Here is a 24145-nt window from a genome sequence, read left to right as displayed (position 1 = left end):
ACCTCTCTCGCCACTGGACAGATCTTCCAAACAAAAGTTGAATAAGGAAACTATAGAACTCAATAACACTATTAATAACCTAGACCTAATTGACATATATAGAGTATACCACCCAACATCAAGCAGTTACACTTTTTTCTCAGCAGCACATGGATCCTTCTCAAAAATAGATCATATATTATGTCACAGGGCAACTCTTAGACAATATAAAGGAGTAGAGATATTACCATGCATCTTATCTGATCATAATGGAATGAAACTGAAAATCAACGATAAAAGAAGGAAGGAAAAAGCATACATCAATTGGAGAATGAACAATAGGTTACTGAATGATCAATGGGTTATAGAAGACATCAAGGAGGAAATTAAAAAATTCTTAGAGATAAATGAAAACACAGACACAACATATCGGAATCTATGGGACACATTGAAAGCAGTTCTAAGAGGAAAATTCATTGCTTGGAGTTCATTCCTTAAAAAAAGAAAAAACCAACAAATAAATGATCTCATACTTCATCTCAAAATCCTTGAAAAAGAAGAGCAAAACAACAGCAAAAGAAGTAGAAGGCAAGAAATAATTAAAATCAGAGCTGAAATTAATGAAATCGAAACAAAAGAAACAATTGAAAAAATTGACAAAACTAAAAGTTGGTTCTTTGAAAAAATAAACAAAATCGACAGACCCTTAGCGATGCTAGTGAAGAGAAGAAGAGAGAGAACTCAAATTACTAGCATACGGGATGAAAAAGGCAATATCACAACAGACACTTCAGAAATACAGAAGATAATCAAAAACTATTTTGAATCCTTATACTCCAATAAATTAGAAGATAGTGAAGGCATAGATAAATTTCTTAAGTCATATGATCTGCCCAGATTGAGTCAGGAGGATATAGAAAACCTAAACAGACCAATATCAATTGAGGAGATAGAAGAAACCATCAAAAGACTACCAACTAAGAAAAGCCCAGGTCCCGATGGGTATACAGCAGAATTTTACAAAACCTTTAAAGAAGAACTAATACCAATACTTTTCAAGCTACTTCAGGAAATAGAAAAGGAGGGAGAACTTCCAAATTCATTCTATGAGGCCAACATCACCCTGATACCTAAACCAGACAAAGACACTTCAAAGAAAGAAAACTACAGACCAATATCTCTAATGAACCTAGATGCAAAAATCCTCAATAAAATTCTGGCGAATCGGATACAAAAACATATAAAAAAAATTGTACACCATGATCAAGTAGGATTCATCCCTGGGATGCAAGGATGGTTCAATATACGGAAATCAATAAATGTTATTCACCACATCAATAGACTTAAAAATAAGAACCATATGATCATCTCGATAGATGCGGAAAAAGCATTTGACAAAGTACAGCATCCCTTTATGTTCAAAACTCTAGAAAAACTAGGGATAACAGGAACATACCTCAATATTGTAAAAGCAATCTATGCTAAGCCTCAGGCTAGCATTATTCTGAATGGAGAAAAACTGAAGGCATTCCCTCTAAAATCTGGAACAAGACAGGGATGCCCTCTCTCTCCACTTCTCTTCAACATAGTTCTCGAAACACTGGCCAGAGCAATTAGACAGACGAAAGAAATTAAAGGCATAAAAATAGGAAAAGAAGAAATTAAATTATCACTATTTGCAGATGATATGATTCTATATCTAGCAGACCCAAAAGGCTCTACAAAGAAACTATTAGAGCTAATAAATGAATTCAGCAAAGTGGCAGGATTTAAAATCAACACGCATAAATCAAAGGCATTCCTGTATATCAGCGACAAATCCTCTGAAATGGAAATGAGGACAACCACTCCATTCAAAATATCTTCAAAAAAAATAAAATACTTGGGAATCAACCTAACAAAAGAGGTGAAAGACTTATACAATGAAAACTACAGAACCCTAAAGAGAGAAATAGAAGAAGATCTTAGAAGATGGAAAAATATACCCTGTTCATGGATAGGCAGAACTAACATCATCAAAATGGCGATATTACCAAAAGTTCTCTATAGGTTTAATGCAATGCCAATCAAAATCCCAATGGCATTTCTTGTAGAAATAGAGAAAGCAATCATGAAATTCATATGGAAAAATAAAAGACCCAGAATAGCAAAAACAATGCTAAGCAAGAAGTGTGAATCAGGCGGTATAGCGATACCAGACTTCAAACTATACTACAGAGCAATAGTAACAAAAACAGCATGGTACTGGTACCAAAACAGGTGTGTGGACCAATGGTACAGAATAGAGGACACAGAAACCAATCCACAAAACTACAACTATCTTATATTTGATAAAGGGGCTAAAAGCATGCAATGGAGGAAGGATAGCATCTTCAACAAATGGTGCTGGGAAAACTGGAAATCCATATGCAACAAAATGAAACTGAATCCCTTTCTCTCGCCATGCACAAAAGTGAATTCAAAATGGATCAAGGAACTTGATATCAAATCAGAGACGCGCCGTCTGATAGAAGAAAAAGTTGGCTACGATCTACATACTGTGGGGTCGGGCTCCAAATTCCTCAATAGGACACCCATAGCACAAAAGTTAATAACTAGAATTAACAAATGGGACTTACTCAAACTAAGAAGTTTTTTCTCAGCAAAAGAAACAATAAGAGAGGTAAATAGGGAGCCTACATCCTGGGAACAAATCTTTACTCCTCACACTTCAGATAGAGCCCTAATATCCAGAGTATACAAAGAACTCAAAAAATTAGACAATAAGAGAACAAACAACCCAATCAACAAATGGGCCAAGGACCTGAACAGACACTTCACAGAGGAGGACATACAGTCAATCAACAAGTACATGAAAAAATGCTCAACATCTCTAGCTGTCAGAGAAATGCAAATCAAAACCACCCTAAGATACCATCTCACTCCAGTAAGATTGGCAGCCATTAGGAAGTCAAACAACAACAAGTGCTGGCGAGGATGTGGGGAAAAGGGTACACTTGTACATTGCTGGTGGGACTGCAGATTGGTGCAGCCAATTTGGAAAGCAGTATGGAGATTTCTTGGAAAGCTGGGAATGGAGCCACCATTTGACCCAGCTATTCCCCTTCTTGGTCTATTCCCTAAAGACCTAAAAAGAGCATGCTACAGGGACACTGCTACATCGATGTTCATAGCAGCACAGTTCACAATAGCAAGACTGTGGAACCAACCTAGATGCCCTTCAATAGACGAATGGATAAAAAAAATGTGGCATTTATACACAATGGAGTATTACTCTGCATTAAAAAATGACAAAATCATAGAATTTACAGAGAAATGGATGGCATTAGAGCAGATTATGCTAAGTGAAGCTAGCCAATCCCTAAAAAACAAATGCCAAATGTCTTCTTTGATATAAGGAAAGTAACTAAGAACAGAGTAGGGACGAAGAACAGGAGAAGAAGATTAACATTTAACAGGGATGAGAGGTGGGAGGGAAAGGGAGAGAGAAGGTAAATTGCACGGTAATGGAAGGAGACCCTCAGGGTTATACAGTGGAGGGGGTAGAGAGAGAGGAGGGGAGGGGAGGGGAGAGGTGGGGAGGGGGGAGTGTGGATGATGGGAAAGGCAGCGGAGCACAACAGACACTAGTATGGCAATTTGTAAATCAATGGATGTGTAACTGATGTGAATCTGCAATCTGTGTATGGGGTGAAGGTGGGAGTTCATAACCCACTAGAATCAAAGTGTGGAATATGATATGTCAAGAAATTTGTAATGTTTTGAACAACCCACAATAAAAAATTAAAAAAAAAAAAAATTATTTGTGTAAAGCCTTGATTCCTTTTGCTTTAATTTTTATCCTCCCACTTTGATGTCTTAGGCCCCAAAGCTGTTTCCCCAGAGGACTGAGTTTATATATTTTGCTTCCTTCCAACTAGAACTAACATCTCTAATAGTTTTTAATGGCTCTAGTGGTTATTTTCACATTTGGGCAAAGAAAATGTGTTCAAAAGGATGGCTGATTTTAAAGAGGGACTTTTCACTTTTGAGGTGAAGCTGACAGTTTTGAAAGTATGATTAGACCTTGCAGCCAGAGGGTGGCTTCAGGGATAGAAGGAAGTGGATTATAATTCTGGGTTTTATTGGAGGTGTCTAATTTTTTTTTCAATCTCTGCTGAACTGTTAACACTTGCTGTGAAATCTCCTGTTATAGATTCACCAAACTTCATTGTTTCTCAGGAAGGGAGAGGCACGATAATCAGGCATAGGGGAAGGATATAGAAAATAATCTCAAATGACAAATTTACCCCTCTCCCAGGACACCAATGTAAGCACATGTAGTTGAACCCCCCCCACACACACACACACAAATGCACATACATACATATAAAAGATTTGCCATGTTGATTTTTTAATTTTTGGTAGGCTTTAATTTCCAGAAGTGGTGAGTCTTAACTTTGTCCTTTCCTTCCTTTGGAAATTACAGGAATTGGAATCTGTTGGGAAGTCGAGTGGTCTATCTTAAGACTTTGGCTCAGCTATGGGGACTGGTACCTATGCATATTACCCACCACTAATGGCCACTGAGTGTGGAATTCTCCACCAGAAAATTCTCCCCAAGGAAACTGCCTGTCTAGGGGACATTGTGTACAATGATTTTTTTTTAATAAAAATAAATCTTTTGCCAACTTTTAAACATTAGAGGCTTTCAAATAAAAAACTGATTTCACTTTCTCTTAGGAAATTAATCGATTTGGACTACTTTTCTGGAGGACAAATGTTAAGCTGCCCCATTTAGAAGGGTGGAAGAGTGTTCCAGTTTAGCACGGTCCCTGTCAATTTCCTATTGTCTGAGTGTGTTAATGGCCATCGATTGCCCTGTTAGCTGTGTTTTATTATGCTTGGACCACTCCACTGCTTATCATACCTGCCGGGTCTCTGTAGGTCTCTCTTATGTTGCTTTATACTACTGCCCATGCATTGTGGGGAGATGGTAGCCAGCCATATTATTCACTCAACTCTTACCTTTAGGTTAAGAAAAATAATGATAGAAACTCTAATATGCACAGTACAGGATGAAGAAGAAGAGGAGGAGGAGGAAAAGGAAGAGAAGGTGAAGGAGGAAAAGAAAAAAAATAATATTGGACTAGGGTGTTTTAGTTACCATATATAATTTTTAAAAGACCATTGTGTAAGGATATCTCCAAGTACATATTCATAATTGTATACCCATATCAGCATTTATTTATTAAAACATAATGTCTTGAAACCAAACCTTCATATTGGACTATATATTTTTTTATTTTACCATCTTTCTCTCAACTTTTCATCAGCTGTGCTTAGATCTTAAAACAGTTGTGCAAAATCAGGATTATTATTCAAACAATTCCAGAGATGTTTTCATTTGCAATTTTAAAAGCTGACTGGCTCTCAAATATATTTTTGGAAGAATCAGTATTGTTCTTGAATAATATTTGCAAAGCCATGTGTACATCTTTACTAGCTGCATTTGAGCTTGGATGAAAAATATAATTTTATTCCTAAAATAGTTTTAGGATGCATTTGTACTGAATATTACTGTGATGATTATTATCAATTAGAAATGATTAAGCACCCAGTGAACAGAACCTTGGCTAACATGCTGCACAGAATGCACAAGAGACAAAAAGACTCTGTCCTCATAAAATAAAAAAAGAAAGAACAAAAAAACAGTGCTCCAAAGTTTTAGTGGGCTCTCATCATGATTGAGGTGGTAATGGTAGTATGTGAGGGTGATAATGGTGGTGGTGATGGTGATGATTGTTGTATGGTAGTGGTGATGATGGCAGTGGTCCAGGGGTGATTGGCAGTGATGGTGGTGATTATGGTGACGATAAAGGTGTTGGTGGTAGTGATGGTGATGGTGATGGTGATGGTAGTGCTAACAACCCTTTTGGAAATGTCAGCTTTATTGGATTGCCATTTGGAAAACATCACTTTCTTGAGAAGACTAATTTGAATTGTATAAAAAATATCTCTTTTAATGTCAAGTTATCTATGCCGACAAGTAGATTAGAAATAGAAACAGAAATATTTAAAGCAACTAACTCCATACTTTAATGTCAAGCAACACTTATAAATATTCCTGGCAGAAGCGGACTTTTATGGCTTTGAGAATATTATTTTATGCAATCTCAAGTCACAAGCCAGTTCACAAGGACATATAAGGCAAAGCAATTTATCTTTGTGTTTTTAACCCTTCAAATATATACCTATACTTTGGATTATGATTTTTTTAATAAAAATTCTTAATATATAAATTCACCACGGTGTTCTTGTGAGGAATTAGGTAATATGTATCATGTCTGTCCTGTAATGGCCTGACGTGTCATAAACCTGAGCATTGTCTGGGCTCCTTCTAAAACACCAGGAGAGAAACTTTGTGCACATGTTGACTTAGAGTACACAAAATTAAGAGAGCAACTAGGTGTTTTAAATACACTTTTAACTTCTGACCCAGGAACATTCTACCCGAGGGTATTGCCTACAGAGATTTTGTGGGTTTGGTTTGGTTCTCTGGGTTTGAAGCCTGACTTGTTGTTTTAGTCAGCTTTTTTTGCGCTGTGACTAAAAGGATCTGACCAGAACAACTGAAAGGAGGAAAAGTTTATTTGATGGATCATGGTTTCAGAGTCTTAGCTCATAGAAGGCCAGCTCCATTCTTCAGGGCTCGAGGTGAGGTTGAACATCATGGCAGGAGAAAGTGACAGAGGGAAGCAGCTCACATCATGGTGATCAGGAAACAGAGACAGAGACTCCACTCTCCAGATAACAAATATATACCCAAAGTCATGCCCCAGTTCCCCTTTCCTCCAGCCACATCCTACCACTTCAGTTACCACTCAGTTAATGCCTATCAGGGAATTAAGTCACTGATTGGGTTAAGACTCTTACAACCCAATCATTTCTCCTATGTACCTTTTTGAATTGTCTCACATGTGAGCTTTTGGGGGGACACCTCACATCCAAACCATAACACGTATATAACTCCACCCTCCTGCCAAGGCAAACATTAGTAACTCCCTTTTAAATATGAGGAAACTAAAACTTGAAGATGTTAAATATCTGTCCAAGGTCACATATCTATTAGATAACAGAATCAAACATCTGGTTACTACTCCTTACTAAAGGGTCATTTTGCCCAAGCCACAACACTGTGGTCTGATCCTTTGTGTCCCCCCTCCCAAATTCATATGCTGAAACCCTAACCCCCACTGTATTAGGAGATGGGACTTTTAGGGAGTGATTAAGTCATGAAAGCAGACCTTCATGAATAGGATTCAAGCCCTTATATGAGGCCCCAGGGAGGTGCCTCATCCATTCCACTATTGTGTCTCATACGTGAAAAGTGGCTATCTGTAAGAAAGTGAGACAACCTTAGACACCAGGTCTGTTGATGCTTTGATCTTGGACTGCAAACTTTCAGAACTGTGAGAAATAAGTTTTTTTTTTTAATAAACCACCTGTCTATGGTATTTTGTTGTAGCAGCCCAAAAGGAGGAGGATCCAAATTAAAAAGAGAAAGAGAAATGTTAGTGCAGATGCCCCTTGATTAATAATGAGGTTACATCTCATAAGCCCTTTGTAAATTGACAATATTATAACTTAAAAACTGCATTGAGGGCTGTGGTTGTAGCTTAGTGGAAAAGTACTTGTCTCCCATGTGTGAGGCACTGGGTTTGAGTCTTAGCACCACGTATAAATAAATAAAATAAAGGTCCATTGCCAACTAAAAAATATTTTTTAAAAAATTGCACTGAATTCACCTAACCTACCAAACATCACAGCTTAGCCTAGTCTACCTTAAACATGCTCAGAACATTCACATTGGCTTACGTTTGGGCAGACTTAGCAAACACAAAGCCTATTCTGTTGAATACCTCATGCAATTTATGGAGCAAAACAGAATGATTGTGTACTCACGTTAATGGATGGTTACTATGCATTAGAGTGTGGTTTCTCCTGGATGAGAATGGCAGTCACACCATCATAAGGTCAAAAAGTTGTCAGTCGAATCATCAGGAACCATCTGGATAAGTAATGAAAGATCAATCATTTGAAATTTGTTGCCAGCCTCTTAGGTATGCCAGAGTCTGTAAAAAACTGTGACCCTTACACAAAGGACATGCTCCTGGGTCAGACCATAGGACATCATCACCTCTGTCCAATGTTCATGTAAACAACAGCTCAGAACACACCCAGAGAATGCATGCATTTTCGTTTCCATAATTGTTTTTCTCTAATTGAACCAGAAAATAGAAATTGTTAGCATTTCAAAGGAGAAAGTTTTCCTTTATTTCTTTAAGCAGTAGCCTTTTATTCCAGTGTTATCAACTAGTCTATTCTGAACTTGAACAGTGTTACCTGTTTTTGCAGGAAAGTGTCTTAGTCATGCATTATAACTTGTAAAAAGTAGTTTGAGGATCTTTACACTTTCCTTTCTGATGATGATGATGATGATGATGAGTACATTTATTTCTCTTTTTATGCCTATATCTCTTTCTGGTCAAGAATGAGAGTTTCTCTAAAGGATTTTTTTAAATCAGAAATTTCTAGCCAAAGGTACTCCTGTAAAAATTAATTATCATTTCCATAAAGTTAATTGACAAATAAAATGAAGAACATGAAAAAAATTATAGGGAATGCATTTTTTATGAAAATAACACAAATAACTCCAATATTTGGCTGTAAAACAAATTGTAGACATTTCAGAACTAATAACATATGGAATTACATGATTATAGAACAGAAAAATTCACAGTGTTTGACCTATAATATCACATGGCGTAAGAATTTCTCAGTGCTGAGAGGAGAAAAAAAGCCAAGTGTAGAATGAAATTGGAAGAAAAACCTTCTCTCAATTCAGTTTTGGCAGGACGAAGGGGGCTGTATGTGCCAGGATGAAACTGAAATCTAATTATAACGGTCACATTATGAATTATTCGGAAAGAACAAGTTTGTTGATTTGGCACCTTAGATACATAAGGTGACTAGATTATTTGGTTTTTTACAAAGGCATAAACATTAGTTTTTCATAAAGAGCATCTTGTTAAAATGTGAAGACAGAACCTTTAAGCCTACTACCTTTCACCGGTATCAAGAAGAATGAGAAATTATAAATAAACATTTTTGAAAAAAATTAAAGTATATAGAGAACTGGTATTTCACATCAAAAAGACAGTTTTCAAAGGATATGCCACATTCAGGGATTCCAACAATGGAATTTATTGAATTCCTTGGATTTTATTTTTACAAAGATTTATGACTTAAAATATATTAAACGGGTAACAGTAGAATATTTTAGAATCTCTAACCCAAGGAGAAACACCTGAGGAAAACACAATGGCTTCCCTGGCCTCAAACAAATGCAGCCCTGGCTGCAGAACTATCCCCTGTTCGGCTTGTAGAGGGCGCTCTTGTAAAGAAAATATCTTTGCAAGACCCGGCTAAGAAACTGGCGGGGCTTGCAGAAGTCGGCATCACCATGGAGATCTCATTCCAGTGAAGGGAGAATGGATTCCACGGTCTTGCTTTGGAAATGGGTAAATAGCAGATGCTTTTATTGCCTTTGTTTGAATCTCTGCCTTTGCAGAGCAACTCATGCCGGAAGCGCAGAAGGGAGGAAGTCCATGTTTGTGTGCAGCGTTTTGTTTTTCTGTATGCTGCTTAGTCTCCTGTGACTGTGTGTATAATGACAACTTAAGCGAAAAGATAACCATTCAGATTTCACATAGTGGGAAAAGGTAGATGTTTTCTAATTCAAGTAATAATTCAAACTTCCTTTAAAAAGAAAGCAGGTGTTTTTATTAGATGCTTTTTTATATACTACTAATATACAATATATGTGATAATTGTTCATTGTAATGTTTTGTCAACTAAAATTTCTAATATGCAGCCTTCAGGGTATGTTTTTCTATGCATTTGAATAGACTTTTCCCCTGCATCTTGGTAGTTTACAGCCTGAATTTGAATTCTAATTGACCTGATTTCAAATTTCTACTGATCTGCTCAATCTGGCTCTTTTTTGTTTGTAGAATGTGAATATTAATACCATTGTGTTTGCTTTCTAAGAATTTTACCTGAGACAATCAACTTATGAAGAAAAAGGGTTCTTTAAGCTCAAATTCTGGAAGTTTCTGTCCATGCTTGGTTGGCCCTTTTGCTTTTGAGCCTGTGGCAAGGCAGCATATGGTGGCAGGAGCACATGGTGGAGCAAACCTGCTCACTTCTTTTGAAAGTGAAAGAGAGAGGAAAAGGCTATGGTCTCACATTCCCCTTCAAGGACACACTCCCAGTGACCTGAAGACCTCCCAATAGGCCTTACCTTTTAATGGTTCCATTACCTCCCAATAATGCCATGCAGGACCAAGCCTTTACCACACCTTTGAGGGACACATAAGATCCAAATTATAGCAATCTTCTAACTATTCCCAAATAAAGTCTGTATCCTTCATAATGGAAAGCATTAAATATAATAATATATGTTGAGGATTAAATGTAGTAATATATAGAGAACTGTGGTAATATATAGAGAACTGGTATTTTACATCAAAAAGACAATTTTCATCTTTATGTCTTCATCATATAATTACTGTTATAACATATAAGAATCAATACGGAAACTGATAAAGCAAGAGACTTTAGTCAACTCAACCAAGTTCATACAATCATGGCAATTCTGAGCTCTGAACTCAGGCATCCTAATACTCACTGAAGGGCTATTTCTAGCACATCTGGCAATTCTAATCACCTATAGTATTTGAGATACTGTAGCTTTGCCATTACCTAAGCACCAATAGAGATAAACTGGAATACAATAAATAGAATGTTTTTCTTTAGTGTGAGATTTCTACACAATAATTAAAGAACTAAGTGAGAAGCCAAAATTAATAGGCTATTAAGTACTGTGGGCCATAAACAGATTACCTCTTTTATGAATTGCATATGATATACATACACTTTCTTTACAAGTGTAGGACAAGTCAACAGAGAATTGTTTTCTCAGAGGAAGGCAAATCTCTGATTCCCACAAACCTCAAAGTTGATGACAGAGCCCAAGAAGTTCTGAGTTAAAACAATAATTCACAGAACTGTACCTGTGATAGCACATGAACATTCTTGCAAATAACTGTTTACAGCATCATCTATGGAAGCCTAATGGAAATCATAGGCTGGATGGACGAGACTTCACCTCTGTGTTAGTGACTACTACCAGCTTTGCACCAATTCCATGATGCTAATTCATCAAAATAATAATACCGGTAGAATCCTTGTTCCCAAAGCAATAAGAGGCACTTGTTTCTTACATTTTGTGCAAATCTACTTAAAAAAAAAAGCCTATTGAGATATTGTCCTGGAGCTTGCTTGCCTTCCTTCCTTCCTTCCTTCCTTCCTTCCTTCTTTCCATTAGTTATACATTTGGTTTGTACTTATTTTGAAGTAAAAATATATTTGGCTAATAAAAATAGCTAGCCTGGTGTGGTGGCTCATACCTGTAACCTTAGCAGCTTGGGAGGCTAAGGCAGGAAGATTGAAAGTTCAAAGCCAGCCTCAGCAATTTATCAAGGCCCTAAGAAAGTTAGGAGACCCTGTCTCAAAATAAAAATTTATATTTATTTAATACGTGACTGCATGACCAATGTAATTCTGCAACCTGTACACTCAGAAAAATGAGAAGTTATATCCCATCTGATTCAAATGTATGATATGTCAGGATCATTGTACTGTCATGTGTAACTAAGTAAAACAAATAAAAAAAATTTTAAAAGAGCTGGGGATGTCTATCAGAGGTTAAGTACCCCTGGATTCAATCTCTGGTATCAAATTAATAAATAAAATTAAAATAACAAAAATGTATTAAGATCTTGTTCACATCTTATTCATTGTCTTAATTCATCTAATCTTTAAAACATTTGATATGATAAACTGAGGCACAAAGGAAGAGATTAACATCTAAATTGCAGATTTGGATTAACTCAAAATCCTGTCTATGTCAACAGTACTGTGCTCTTGGGGAATAGAAACAGGGCAGATATCTTTGTAGTGCTAAAGAAGAGCACCCAATAGGAGACTCAGCCTCTGCTCTAGTTGGCTTTAGGATTTTAGAAACAGGACTCAAGACAGCTGTTTGGGATTTCCTGACTTGCTCAAGTCATAGATGACAGGAGAGCAAAGAGGTGGAATTCAAATTGTCTGACTTCAGGCCTTGGACAAAATCACTGGAACATAATGCAAGTCGCCCTTTGTCTAGTTACTGATTCACAGCAGTATCTTAGGAATTCTTGGGAAGATAAGTCTGTAGATACATGTACTGAAAAGGAAAAGGTAAAGCCTAAGGACAATTGTAGACTCAAGGATCATCACAGTGGCTAGCAATGAACTTTTATTGAATGATGACTAGAGCTTCCGAGCAGGGATGAGTGCCTTTGGACTGGAGTAGATGGAGGGGCAGGGCTTGAATCTTCAACTGAGCCTCAGCCCATAGGAGGGATTTAAATAATGAAGAGTCAGTAGGAATGGATGCAAAATAGGGAAAACTTTTTCATAAAAACAAACAACAACAACAAAAAACAATCCACAAACAAACAAAAAGAAAACACAAGAAACCACATAAGCAGGAAAGAATAAGCCCTTATTTAGAGAAGAAAAAGTAAAGCAGAACATAGTTCACTTTAGACCATAGCCTGTCCATCCATCCATCCTTCCACCCATCCATTCATCCATCCATCCATTCTTCCATCCATTCACTCACCAAAAGCTTATTACACACCAGGTACTATATCACATCTTAAAAAACTGGAAGCATCAAAGGTAGGTTGGAGCCAGATTTTGAAGCATCTGGAATGCCAAGATCAAAAAGATGAACTTGAATTTGATGATTGTAAGCCATGAATGGTTTCCTGAGCCATGGAGAGTGATTTCAAAAATTTACTAAGGAAAAGTAGGCTGAGTAGACTGAGAATTAGGGGCGATGAGTTGGAAAGAAAGAAGTCAGGGTGGGGGGCGGTGAGAAAATTCACAAGAGGGAATTGCCAATGTCTAGAGGCAGAAAGATGAACTTTGGATAAAAGAAAGGAGGGTAGGGAAAGACTTGGGCTTCAGAAATGTTGCACAAACACAATCCATGACCACAGGGGGACAATTGGGAAGAGCAGGCACTGGCACCAGGCCTTGGGAGAGGGGCAGGAGGAGCTTAGAAGGATGCTCTTCATAGGCTGGACATGTCTGTTCTCAAAATTGGTATCTCTACCTTTGCATCTGCTCCATATCTGACCTTGATAAATGCTTGCAACATCTGATATCCACTGAGCAGAGATTTCATGATAGAAGAGGCCAACTGTCACTATCCCCTTGTTGCAAAGAAGCATGTTTTCCACCCAAAAATGGAACTCATTTTTTTAAGCTGCTAACCATGCTGAATTTTGAGCACATCAAATTTAAAAAGGATTAACACTTTATAGATATATAAAGTCAGGTTATTATGCAAAATGCAGGTCTTACATTTCTCTACTTTTTATAATCCCTTGATATCAGAATGCACACTAAAGCCTCAAGGAAGATTCTTGAAGTGTAGTTGCTTAGAGAAAAGGGTTATAAATCTTCCTGTTATTCTTTTTGCTAGATGGAAGGCATTATAGCTAACTCTAGATCAATGATCGAGCGTGAGAGCATGAATAAATTGACACAGAGCAATGATCCTATTGTAACCTGTGTCTCAGCCTCCTTTTGCCCTCAACTCCTTCACCAAGTCTTCTGTCAAGGAGTCGTTTCATGTTTGAACTTCAACTACTGACCTTACCCATTATTTCCGATGGGAAGTTGTGAGCAGGAAAGAGGCCAAATGATTGAGAGCAGAAAGCACAGAAAACAGCAGAGTTTCTGATAGTTCAACAAATTCTTTGATTTCAACCACTGAAGCCTGAGAGGTAAAAGTCACTGGAATGAATTGCCCTGGCCTTTTTGTGCTGGGTGATGACAGTTACTTTTCCTTAACAATCACTGTATTGCTTTCATATCCTCAGAATCCTGGTGTTGGAAAGAACATCAAAAGTTCATCATGTTTCGTTTCCCACTTGCCAACAGAATTATGCCTAAACCATCCAAGATGAATCTTTGTGTGTTCTGTTCTTTAAGTCTTGGAGAATGATCATCAGCAAAATGATGGATGTCAGTTGGCTGGAAACCCGCTTATAACTTGTTATAGTTTTCATGATAGTTATCTGTCCACTTAGCAGTAACATTAAACATGCACACATAGGTGAATCCGGTCCAGGTAGCAACCTGATGTTCTAAAATGCAAAAGGTGAGAATTTGCAGAAAGGAAAGACTATATTCTTAGAAAACAGTACTTTCATCTCTCAGAAATTTGTCATTGTAACAGTTGGCATAGAATGGGCACAGTAGGCCCATTTGAGTTAGTAAACAAATTAGCAAATAAATATTTATTACTAGAGAAATATGTGCCTGGGAAGAAATGTGGGTAACTGTTCTGTCCTTTGTGTTTCCTGAGGTTTTTGTTTTCCATGGGGGGTTGTCAGCACAGGTTCAAAGGGAACAGTAAACACTGGGCTGTATGGTAAGAAAGTAGTACTGGAATCAAATAACTTTGGGACATACCGGATTTTTCTATCTCCTCTTTGGAGTCCAGATATACATTAGCACACTAAAGGGTTTTTCCAAGTTCAGAAACAAAGGAACCTCTTTACATTGGGTAAACCTGATGTGTGATATTTGGTCTTAGAACCTTCTTTTGTACAAGACCTGTTCACCACCCACACTTTAGGAAATACAGCTCTTGGTGGTTCATTGTCCACATTTTTGTCTGAGAGAGAGATCATGTCTTTTGTTGGGGTTGTACTGGGAATTCATCCCGGGGCTTTATGCACCCTAGGCAAGTGCTCTACCACTGAACTATACCCCTAGCCCATGTCTTATTTATTTTGTATGTTAGTGCTATGTGCTGCTGGCATACAATGGGCATTCAGTAAAGACTTATGCATGTAGAAGGAAAATGATTTTGCCTGGCATGGTGGCACACCCCTGTAATCCTAGTGACTCAGGAGGCTGAGGCAGGAGAATTGCAAATGGAGACCAGCCTCAGCAATATAGCAAGGTCCTAAGCAACTTAGGGAGATTCTGTCTTAAAAAAGGGTGGGGGGGCTGGGGATGTAGCCCAGTGGTTAAACGCCACTGGGTTCAACCCTCAGTACCAAAAAAGAAAAGAAAGAAAAAGGAAATGGCTTGCATGAGATTGGTTGGGATGACCCCAATGCTGATAGAGAAAGCTGGGGCATCATGAAGGTAAAAATGAGTGGGGTTGGAGTGAGAGAGAGAAGAGTGACACAGAGGTCAGGCTCGGAATTCAAAAGTCCTCTTTTTAAACCAATGGAAAGTCAGATCTTCAGAGCCCTTGGGTCCATCTTCTTCCATGATTACAATATTCCTTTTAAACCACCTGCATTTTCAAGCTCTCTTAAAATGCACCCAACTATGGCTGCACCATATTCATGCTTAGTATTGATTATCAAACTGTTGGAGGAAAAAAAGTTAATTTTAAATCTTCAATGATTATTTGGAAATGTGACATGATTTACAAAGACTATCTGAAGCCCATACATCATTGCATTTGGGGACTCCAAATAATGCCATGTTCTCCCAATTTACTACTCGGTGTCTTCTGGCACATGTGATGTGTGGAGGTAGTGTCACCAGGAACTGCAAAAATACAGAACCCCAGAGATGCTCACAGATGAAAATGCAGAGAAATGTGGGAGATGTGGATAATAAGCATCTAATATTTTAGAAGAGTCTGTCTCTTGTCCTCAGATGCCCAAGGGGAAAATGCTATTCTAAAGTCTATTTCAGAGAGCTTTGGAAAAGTGCCTTCAATTGGCCACCTTATGATTTGCCCAAGTGATCAAAGGAAATTGCAAAGAGACAGAAGTCAGCAGTGTTCTCAGGATTGGCATTGTACAAACTGTGAACAAAACATTATTAGCTTCTCCCAAGACCGACAGCAATATGCTTGAGAACTATTCATTTTGACTACAGTTTCTTGTAAAGTAACATTTACCACTCTTAAAGTTCTTATTGGAGAGTAAGTGGGGAAAAAAATGCCACAGATTTGCACTGAAACTCTACTTTTGCAGCAAGAAGCTGGAGGGTCTGGGGGTTGAAGTGTTTAGCATAGCTTGGGTGATGGGCTGGCAGTCTCCATAACTAGACCTCAGCAATTACTTAGTTTTACAATTATTCCCTTTATGAAGGGTTCCATTTTTCTTTCAAGCAGAGGTGGAATGGGTCTAAAGGAAATTTTTATGTTCATATTATGACACCAATATTTTTCTTCAATGATTATCGTGCACGTACAATGGCCTCAATTACTAAAAAACATATTTGTTGCTAAAACCATATGCTGACTTTTGTTGCTGTCAAGGAGTTTTGCTTTCAGAAGAGTAAGGGGGACCTCCCTTCCCACATGTTTTTGCATCTACTCTATTATGGAAACAAAGGGCTCTTACCTCATAGCCTATTGATATATCAAGTAATAAATGTGACAGTTACCGGTTCTATTTGCCTTATCCAGTCTTCCTGCAGAACTGAAATGTAACATGTTTCTTACTAGTAACAGATGCTTGAGCCCTTCCTTTGAAATTCCTCTGGAGAAGCTGCCCTGTTGATTCTATTAGGAGGGAAGTAGCTTTATGCAGATGTCTGCTTGTAGGGATGCATTGTTGTAATTGCTGTTCTGCGACCCCTCGCTGAGTACCATGCTTTTCTCTTGTAGGTGATGTGCCTTCAGGACTTTTTTGGTGACGATGACATTTTTATTGCATGTGGACCGGAGAAGTTCCGTTACCAGGATGATTTCTTGCTAGATGAAAGTGGTAAGGAAAAAAAAAAAAAGTTCAAAACCAGGGGAAATTTGAGGCAGCTTTCCAAAATGAGCTGTACCAGGCCAAGATTATGTCAACTCCAAAGCTACCAAATCAGTTTCAGATCCCCAACCAGCATGTCTTTCCTATATCTTGAATTTCTTTGATTTTTTAAAATATAGAAAACAGATGAAATGATAATTGGAAAGGCTAGTCATTTAGAAGAATAAATTATTAAGGGTTAATTTATAACCATTTAATATCTAGGTTGATGTTTTATAGAAAACCACTCTTGGATTTCTACATTTTTAATTGTATATTTTTTTCTCAAAATTTATAGTGGAGGGATTTGTGATCATAAAATTATTGAGTATGTTTCTAAGCTCAGCTTTCATGTGGCCTCCTTGAATTCCTAACTGAGAAAATGGTTTGGTATTCCCTTTCCTGTAAAACTTTGGAATTTGTGTGTCATTAGCATCTGTGTGAGGTATTGAGAAAAGAGGAAAGAAGTTTCCTTCCAATAATAAACTAAATGCCACCCTCTCTAATTGATAAAGAAGGGACAACCGATTAAAAGGGGAAATGAATATGAAAGGTTGTAACTTTGAGAATGATTTTTTGGTATTATGCATCATTTCTTAAATTAATATTTTTCACAGAAAAGATTATTTTAATTAAGAGACCCATCCTTGCTAATATTTAATTAGGGAAATTTTGCATTTATTGACAATTCAAATTCTGTCTAGCTGGAAGTACTTTTTGAAATGATAATGAATTTTTTTTTTGCTCCATTATCCTGAAAGAACAAATTAGTGAGCTTTTTGACAAAGTGGATGGGCAATACTTGACTGATAGGATCTGTGAAGTAATGTAGTGGTCTCACTCAAATACTGCAGACGCATGTTCACATGTAGTATCTACATTATATATATGCACAGTCATTGGCCATATGACAACATTTTGGTCAATGACTAATCACATATACATATATAAGGGTTGTTCCATATGATTATATCACTTAGTAATATCATAGTCATTCCAGTTTAAGCACATTCTATGATGTTCATACAACTAGATCACCTAATGATGCTGTTTTCCAAACATGTTCATATCATTAAGCAACACATGGCTGTATATGTATTATTAGTTGTATGCATTTAAACATTCTACAGTTGTTTCATATATAAAAATGACTTAAGCTGTGTTGGGAGGAATACAATAATTGCTCCATTATTATTAAAATTACAAATGCCCAATGAAAGTGTGTGTGTGTGTGTGTGTGTGTTCATTTGAAGAGATTTGTTTTGGTTCAAGGATCCTAACTGAAGAGTAGTTTGACACCTCTTGTCCTCTAAAATAAATGCATTCCATCTTTATAACTGATAGATGTGCCCTTTGAGACAAAGATGTATGTAAAAACATCACAGGTAAGGTGTCCTTATGGGGGTCTCCCTGTGCCTACGTCTACTTAAGGATAAGGCAGCTTTGTCATTGTGTAGAACAAGTGAATATTTCCAGTCAGGCAGAAGAGCTGACAGCACAGTTTTGAGAAAAATAAATGGCTTTGACTTTCAATTTAAAGAAAATAGCTGCTTCTGATAGAATGGTCTGAGACCAGATGCGTTCTGAAATGAAAATCCATTTGTTGCTTTAATATAGAAAACAGACTGTCGAATGCAAACTGGAATAAAGCTTAGTTTCAAATCAGCAGAGTTGGCTATGGGTTCCCAGGCTCTCTGGTCATTATTCAGCCCTCCAGGTAGACCTAGGGCCACACTGGGGGCACCCACACAGCTAGCTAAGCTTCCCCAGTTGACATTGTGCTTTCAACTCAGGAGGTACAGCCTCCTCCTCCTGTTCACTGGCAGTGATGGGCACGGAGACTTTCTGAGAAGTACAATAGCACATTGTCAGAAAATCCTTTGCAAATTTCCCTTAGAATGCTTTCTCCTTAAGAAAAGACATGTACACGTGAGCACACGTACACATGTACTTTTATACACGTGCATGTGTGTGTGCACGAGTGTGGGAACACACACACACACACACACACACACACCCCTCATCCTTCTTTTGTGACTTGACTCCCTGAAAGGAAGGCTACTGCACCCCATTTTTGTGAGCACTCCGCATCCTTTCCCCTGATGAAGGTGCCCTAAACATTTCTTGGTGTGAAATCCATTCCTGAGTCACGTGTTCTCCCTCATTCTAAAAGAAGCACGTGGATATGGTGGTGGTGGTGGGGTTGGAGAGTCGGATAGGAAAAGAATCTAAATTGAGCTTTTACTTCCTTGGGTGAACTTACCCTGAAACTAAATTCACACGTTGACAACTGCAGTTTTCCTGTTGCTTGTACAGCATGTTCTGGTGCTAATGTATTAAAATTCGAATCTTTTTTTTTAAGTGCTCCGAGCATGATTTAGCCCAGCTTATCTGTACTTGCTAAATGGTATTTGCAAATTGATGCTTCATTTGGCCTGTTCCATAGCCTCTTCCTCAAAGGCGTGTCAGCAGGGGGTACAGACATCTTCAGAATTATTACTCTCAGCCCTGAGCAGGGCTGCGCTTGATTTAATGGCGCCAAGAAGTGGCCTTTTGCTGAGAGGCAGCACTTTTATTTTATCTTTCAAAATTAACCCAGCTCCCAGTGAGTTGGGGATTAGCAATAATACATCCCCTAATTATTGCTAGGAAAGCTCCTAGGGATGTAGCTTAAGGTCTTTCCAGTAAAGAGTTTTGCCATTATAGACTCATAATTCACAGGGTCACGAGGGAGCCAGATGGATATTAGAAACTGTGAGGGATCCTCTTTCCTCCCCAAAGTTTTCACATGTAGAATAAAACCCCTTCCTTGTTCTAGTTCAGAATGTAACCATTTTAGCGACATTGTCATCAATCAGTGGAGTCTTAGCACCTTCGAAATGGTGGATAGAACACTATATATAGAGACAGAGAGGCCGACAGATCCTTCCTGTGCTTGGCCTGCTGTCTAATTTAGAATGATGAAACATTCTCAGGGAAAATGCCAAACTGGAGACAGGAAGCTCAACATAGTGTTGCTTAGATGTTGATGACAAACTGATGAGTTTATGATTTGTTGCCATTCAAAAGTGACAGGATTGCCTTGAGAAATGTCCACCTGACATTCATTCACTCCTTGGTGATGAGCCTGACACTGTATGTCACAGTTTGTCCACCTCCTTGTCCTCAAAGCCAATGTCCCCACACTTACTTTGCCAGTTTCTTCACCCATTCACCTCACTGCCATGGGTGGCTCACCCCTGCTGATCCCCCCCACCATCATAGCCTTAAATATCTCTCAATCTCTCTTTACTTTTCTAAGAGCTTGATTGCTTTTATCAATCAGGTTCCAAGTGTTCTTGATTCTGATGTCAATAGGCATTATTTTAAGCTTTCATATTGTTGATTACGTTGGTTGTTGCATTAGTGTCCTAGGGTTGCCATAACAAAGTGCCATAAACTGGGTGGCTTAAAATAAGAGGAATTGGTTGAAATGAGAATCTTGAATGTTACCACCCCCCCCCCCACACACACACACAACGATAAATTTTTGGGGTGAAGAATATGCTAATTACTCTGATTGGTCATTATGCTATGTATACATATACTGAAACCTCACACTGTACCCCATAAACACATAAAATTATTATGTGTTAATTATAAATAAAAATTTTGAAATATATAAAAGAGACCACCCTAAAAATCTTTTGTCTCACAATTCTGGAGACCAAAATCCAAAATTAAGGCATGGGCAGTGGTGCAGTGGTGTGCTCCATCTGATGTCTCTGAGGCAGAATCCTTCCTAGCCTCTGCTAGTCTGGAATTTTCGAGCAGTCCTTGGCCTTCCTTGACTTGTGGCGGAATCTCTGCCTCTGTTCCAATGTGGCCCCTTTCCCTGTGGGTCGGTATGTGTGTCCAAATTTCCTTCTTCTTAGAAGGGCCCTAGCTATTAGATTTGGGCTACCATATAAGCTAGAGAATATCTGCCAAGACCCTGTTTCCAGATGATTTCTCATTCACGGGTCCTGCGAGCTGGGCCTAGAACATATCTTTCTAGAGAACAAAATTCAACCTGAATTGTTGGTAGCTATGGTGATTTTAGTTGATCTTGGATTACAAGTAAACTGATTTTTGTTTTCTGTTTTGATCTGTCTTTGGGCTCTACAGTGGTAGCATTGTATTTATTGGTAGAATACATGGACAACAGAGCTGTGGCCAGGCTACGCTCCACTTCATCTGAACTTTCACAGTTAGGGCTCCTCATCTGGTAGGTCAGACAGTTTGAGAATTTCAGTAATGTAGTTGACAGTCCCTCTCTTGAAATCCCTTTGACTGAGATGAAAATGTATGGGTTGAATGATATAGGAAGATATGTTTTTAATTGCTTGAACTACCCTGTCCAAAAGGTACTGATTTATGGATAGATGTCTGATGTTCTGGTGGAGATCTCTGTTTAAATTAATCCTTAAGGTTCCTGTAGGTAGAGACTGTATTTGTTCCCTGGGAGCCACACCACAGGGTTTTGCATGATGGAAGTCCTCTGGGAGGGGTGCTAATGTGGTTGAAAACAGAGTGAGTTTCTACAGGGATTCTAACAAGACAAATTGCATCCAAGAAGATCACATCAAATTGGTATAAACAAAATGTTGTGTTCTAGGGTTAAAAGAGAAAGGAAGGAAAAGAAAAGTCAACTCTACAATCTGATCATTCTATTTGGTTAGGAACAACTTAGTTTTCACTGAAAGACATGTGAAAATTGCTTTCAGTTGACTGCAGGTTTAGTGTGAGGTGTAATCTGGCTCATTTGCTGTGTGTATTGTACATATATCATGTATATGTTATAAAATGTTTCAGCCTCTCTGACTGAAGTTGGTGAATGTGGAATGAACCAACAAATTAAGACTAAAACTGGGGGCTGGGGCTTAGCTCAGTGGCAGAGTACTTTGCCTCGCACGTGTGAAGCACAGTGCTCGATCCTCAGCACCACATACAAGTAAACAAATAAAATAAAGGCAGGTTGTCCATCTACAACTACAAAAATAAATAAACAAATAAAAATGTATTACTTACCAGTCACAAAATAAGTATAGAGGAAACACAAGTCATTAAGCTTTCAAATGACTTCTTTGTGAAATGCATAGTGCTTATCCTTCTGTAGTTATTAAAACTCAAAACTTCACTAAGGCCTTTGGTGTGTGTGTGTGTGTGTGTGTGTGTTGTGTGTGTGTATCTGTTTTCACGCATGCACTCACACAGTTTCCTGTCTTTGCAGAACACCATTCCTGCTCCTCCCTATACTAGACAGGCAGACCCATATGGAATAGTGATCTAGAATCTCCCTGGTGTGAGATTCTAGAAGGGACATTTCCTCAGCTTCTCTTAAGGACCTCCATGATGTTGGATACCCAGGATCTGCTTGATAAATGTTTCTAGGAATATTCAATCCTAATCATTTTTCTGGGACTCATGTCCTGAGTGAGATATGACAGAAGTTCACAACCAGGGTCCCCATACTTTCTCCAACTCTGAGTGATAAGAAAATAGGGTGCAAACCAGGAATAATAGAAACAGTATTGGAATAGCCTTAGAAGATATAGATTTTATTTAAGCTCCACCTCCCACTTGCTGTGTGGTCTGTACATCTCCAAGCCCACTTCCTATTCTGTAAAAAGCCTTTTTTCTCTGGGTGTAATGGACCTCAAATAAGATAATAAATGTCAAAGCACGTTCAAAACTGTGTTCCTTATTACTTAGTGAATGACACCTCAGCTGAAATATACCTCCTGGTGGACTGCAGATGGACTCAGCCATGGAGATTCATTTTCAGGACTTAATTGGAGTCAGATGTCACCAAGATTGACTTTTGGTATTCTTTAGAACCCAAAAGCAATTTCTACTTCTTTCTTCTCACTCTTAACTTTTATTCTTATGGTAAAGGTAAGAGGAAAATTAAGTGGACTTTGAAGATACCCACTCTTCTCCGAAATGAAGCTCTGGAAACTTAAACCAAATCACATTTAGAAGAACCAGACAGTTTTCTAAAACTTACAGCATTCAGGAGTTCCAGCCCTTAGGAAATGTCACCCCCTCAACCCTTTTTCTCTGTCCATAGTGGTCTGGATCAAAGGGGTCTCTGATGGCCTTGCTGCTCTGTCCTGAAGCTGGTGATGCTGGGAAACTACGAGGTCATTGAGAACACTGGAAAATGTAGAGTCTGGATAAAGACCAGGCCTCCCCATAAAGTGTTTTTTGTTTTGCTTATTTATTTATTTTGTGATGCTGGGAATCAAACCCAGAGCCTCACAAATGCTAGAAAAGGGCTCTACCAGTAAGCTACACCCTTAGCTACCCATTATGTGTTTTTTAAGCCACTGTTAAAAAATTCATTCATTTAATCATTCATTAATTTATTCAATAAGCTAAGCTAATTTACTATGTTTCAGGCCGTGTGATAGACACACAAAAAAAACTATAGATGCTAACATAAAACATGACCCTTCTTACTGGCCTTTAATGTTGCTTATGTCTAAAGATGCCAAGGGATCATAGGTAGTGACCAAGAATATTAAACATTGCTGCTGCTTCTCATGGATTTCTCTCTCCTGAAAAATATTATGGTAAAACAACTAATGAGTCACAGAAGACTGACAATTCTTTATAGATTTACATTTTAATTGGATTAGGAGGCCAGTTCACATTAAATATGGGGCAGATTCTTTGTGTGATATTTGTTGGCGGTGAAATATTTTATTGTTTCAGTAGACATCAGTTCTAGGAATGTAAAATTATTTTCTTAAGAATTTGTTATAGCTGTCTTGTTGAATAATGGCCAAATTTTTGTGACATTTCACTGTCTGAATAGAGAAAAATGAAAAATATGATATGCCCATTTCTGATTTCATTGCCTTGTAGAGTTCATTCTGATGTTTGAAATAGAGGGTTTGGGGGTTTGGGTTGTGAAGAGAGAGCACATTGGCTAGCCTGTTTTTCTCGTATTCCTCTTTGCCTCTTAGCAGTGGAAAAACTATAGGGCGTTCTGGAGACTTTCTTGACCATTGCTTCCTTTGAGCTCATGCACAAATATAAAGTTTCCCAGAACATAGTGATATTTCAAATTTAATCGACTGCCAAGCCATAGAGACATATAGAGTATTGCACTTTGGAGACAGAATCTAACTCAAGCACAAGCTATTTCCTTTGCCACAAATAGATAATTTTCTACTTAGGAAATCAAGGCATTGTGTAACACA

General features: G+C 38.1%; 1 protein-coding gene across 3 annotated transcripts in view; it reads left to right on the top strand.

Moving 5' to 3' along the window:
* The window catches only part of Dclk1 (doublecortin like kinase 1), a 344423-nt gene that overhangs the window by 164954 nt on the left and 155324 nt on the right, over window positions 1-24145 (top strand). For all 3 annotated transcript variants that reach the window (XM_046454160.2, XM_058582536.1, XM_046454162.2), the window contains exon 4: window positions 16787-16886. In XM_046454160.2, coding sequence (XP_046310116.1) covers window positions 16787-16886 — 100 coding nt within the window. The remainder of the gene's footprint in view (window positions 1-16786; window positions 16887-24145) is intronic.

The sequence above is a fragment of the Marmota monax genome, unplaced genomic scaffold (genome assembly GCF_021218885.2).
Source record: "Marmota monax isolate L192 unplaced genomic scaffold, Marmota_monax_Labrador192_F-V1.1 WCK01_AAM20220418_F8-fsc00011, whole genome shotgun sequence".
NCBI lineage: Eukaryota > Metazoa > Chordata > Mammalia > Rodentia > Sciuridae > Marmota > Marmota monax.
This window is presented reverse-complemented; position numbering and strand designations above follow the sequence as displayed.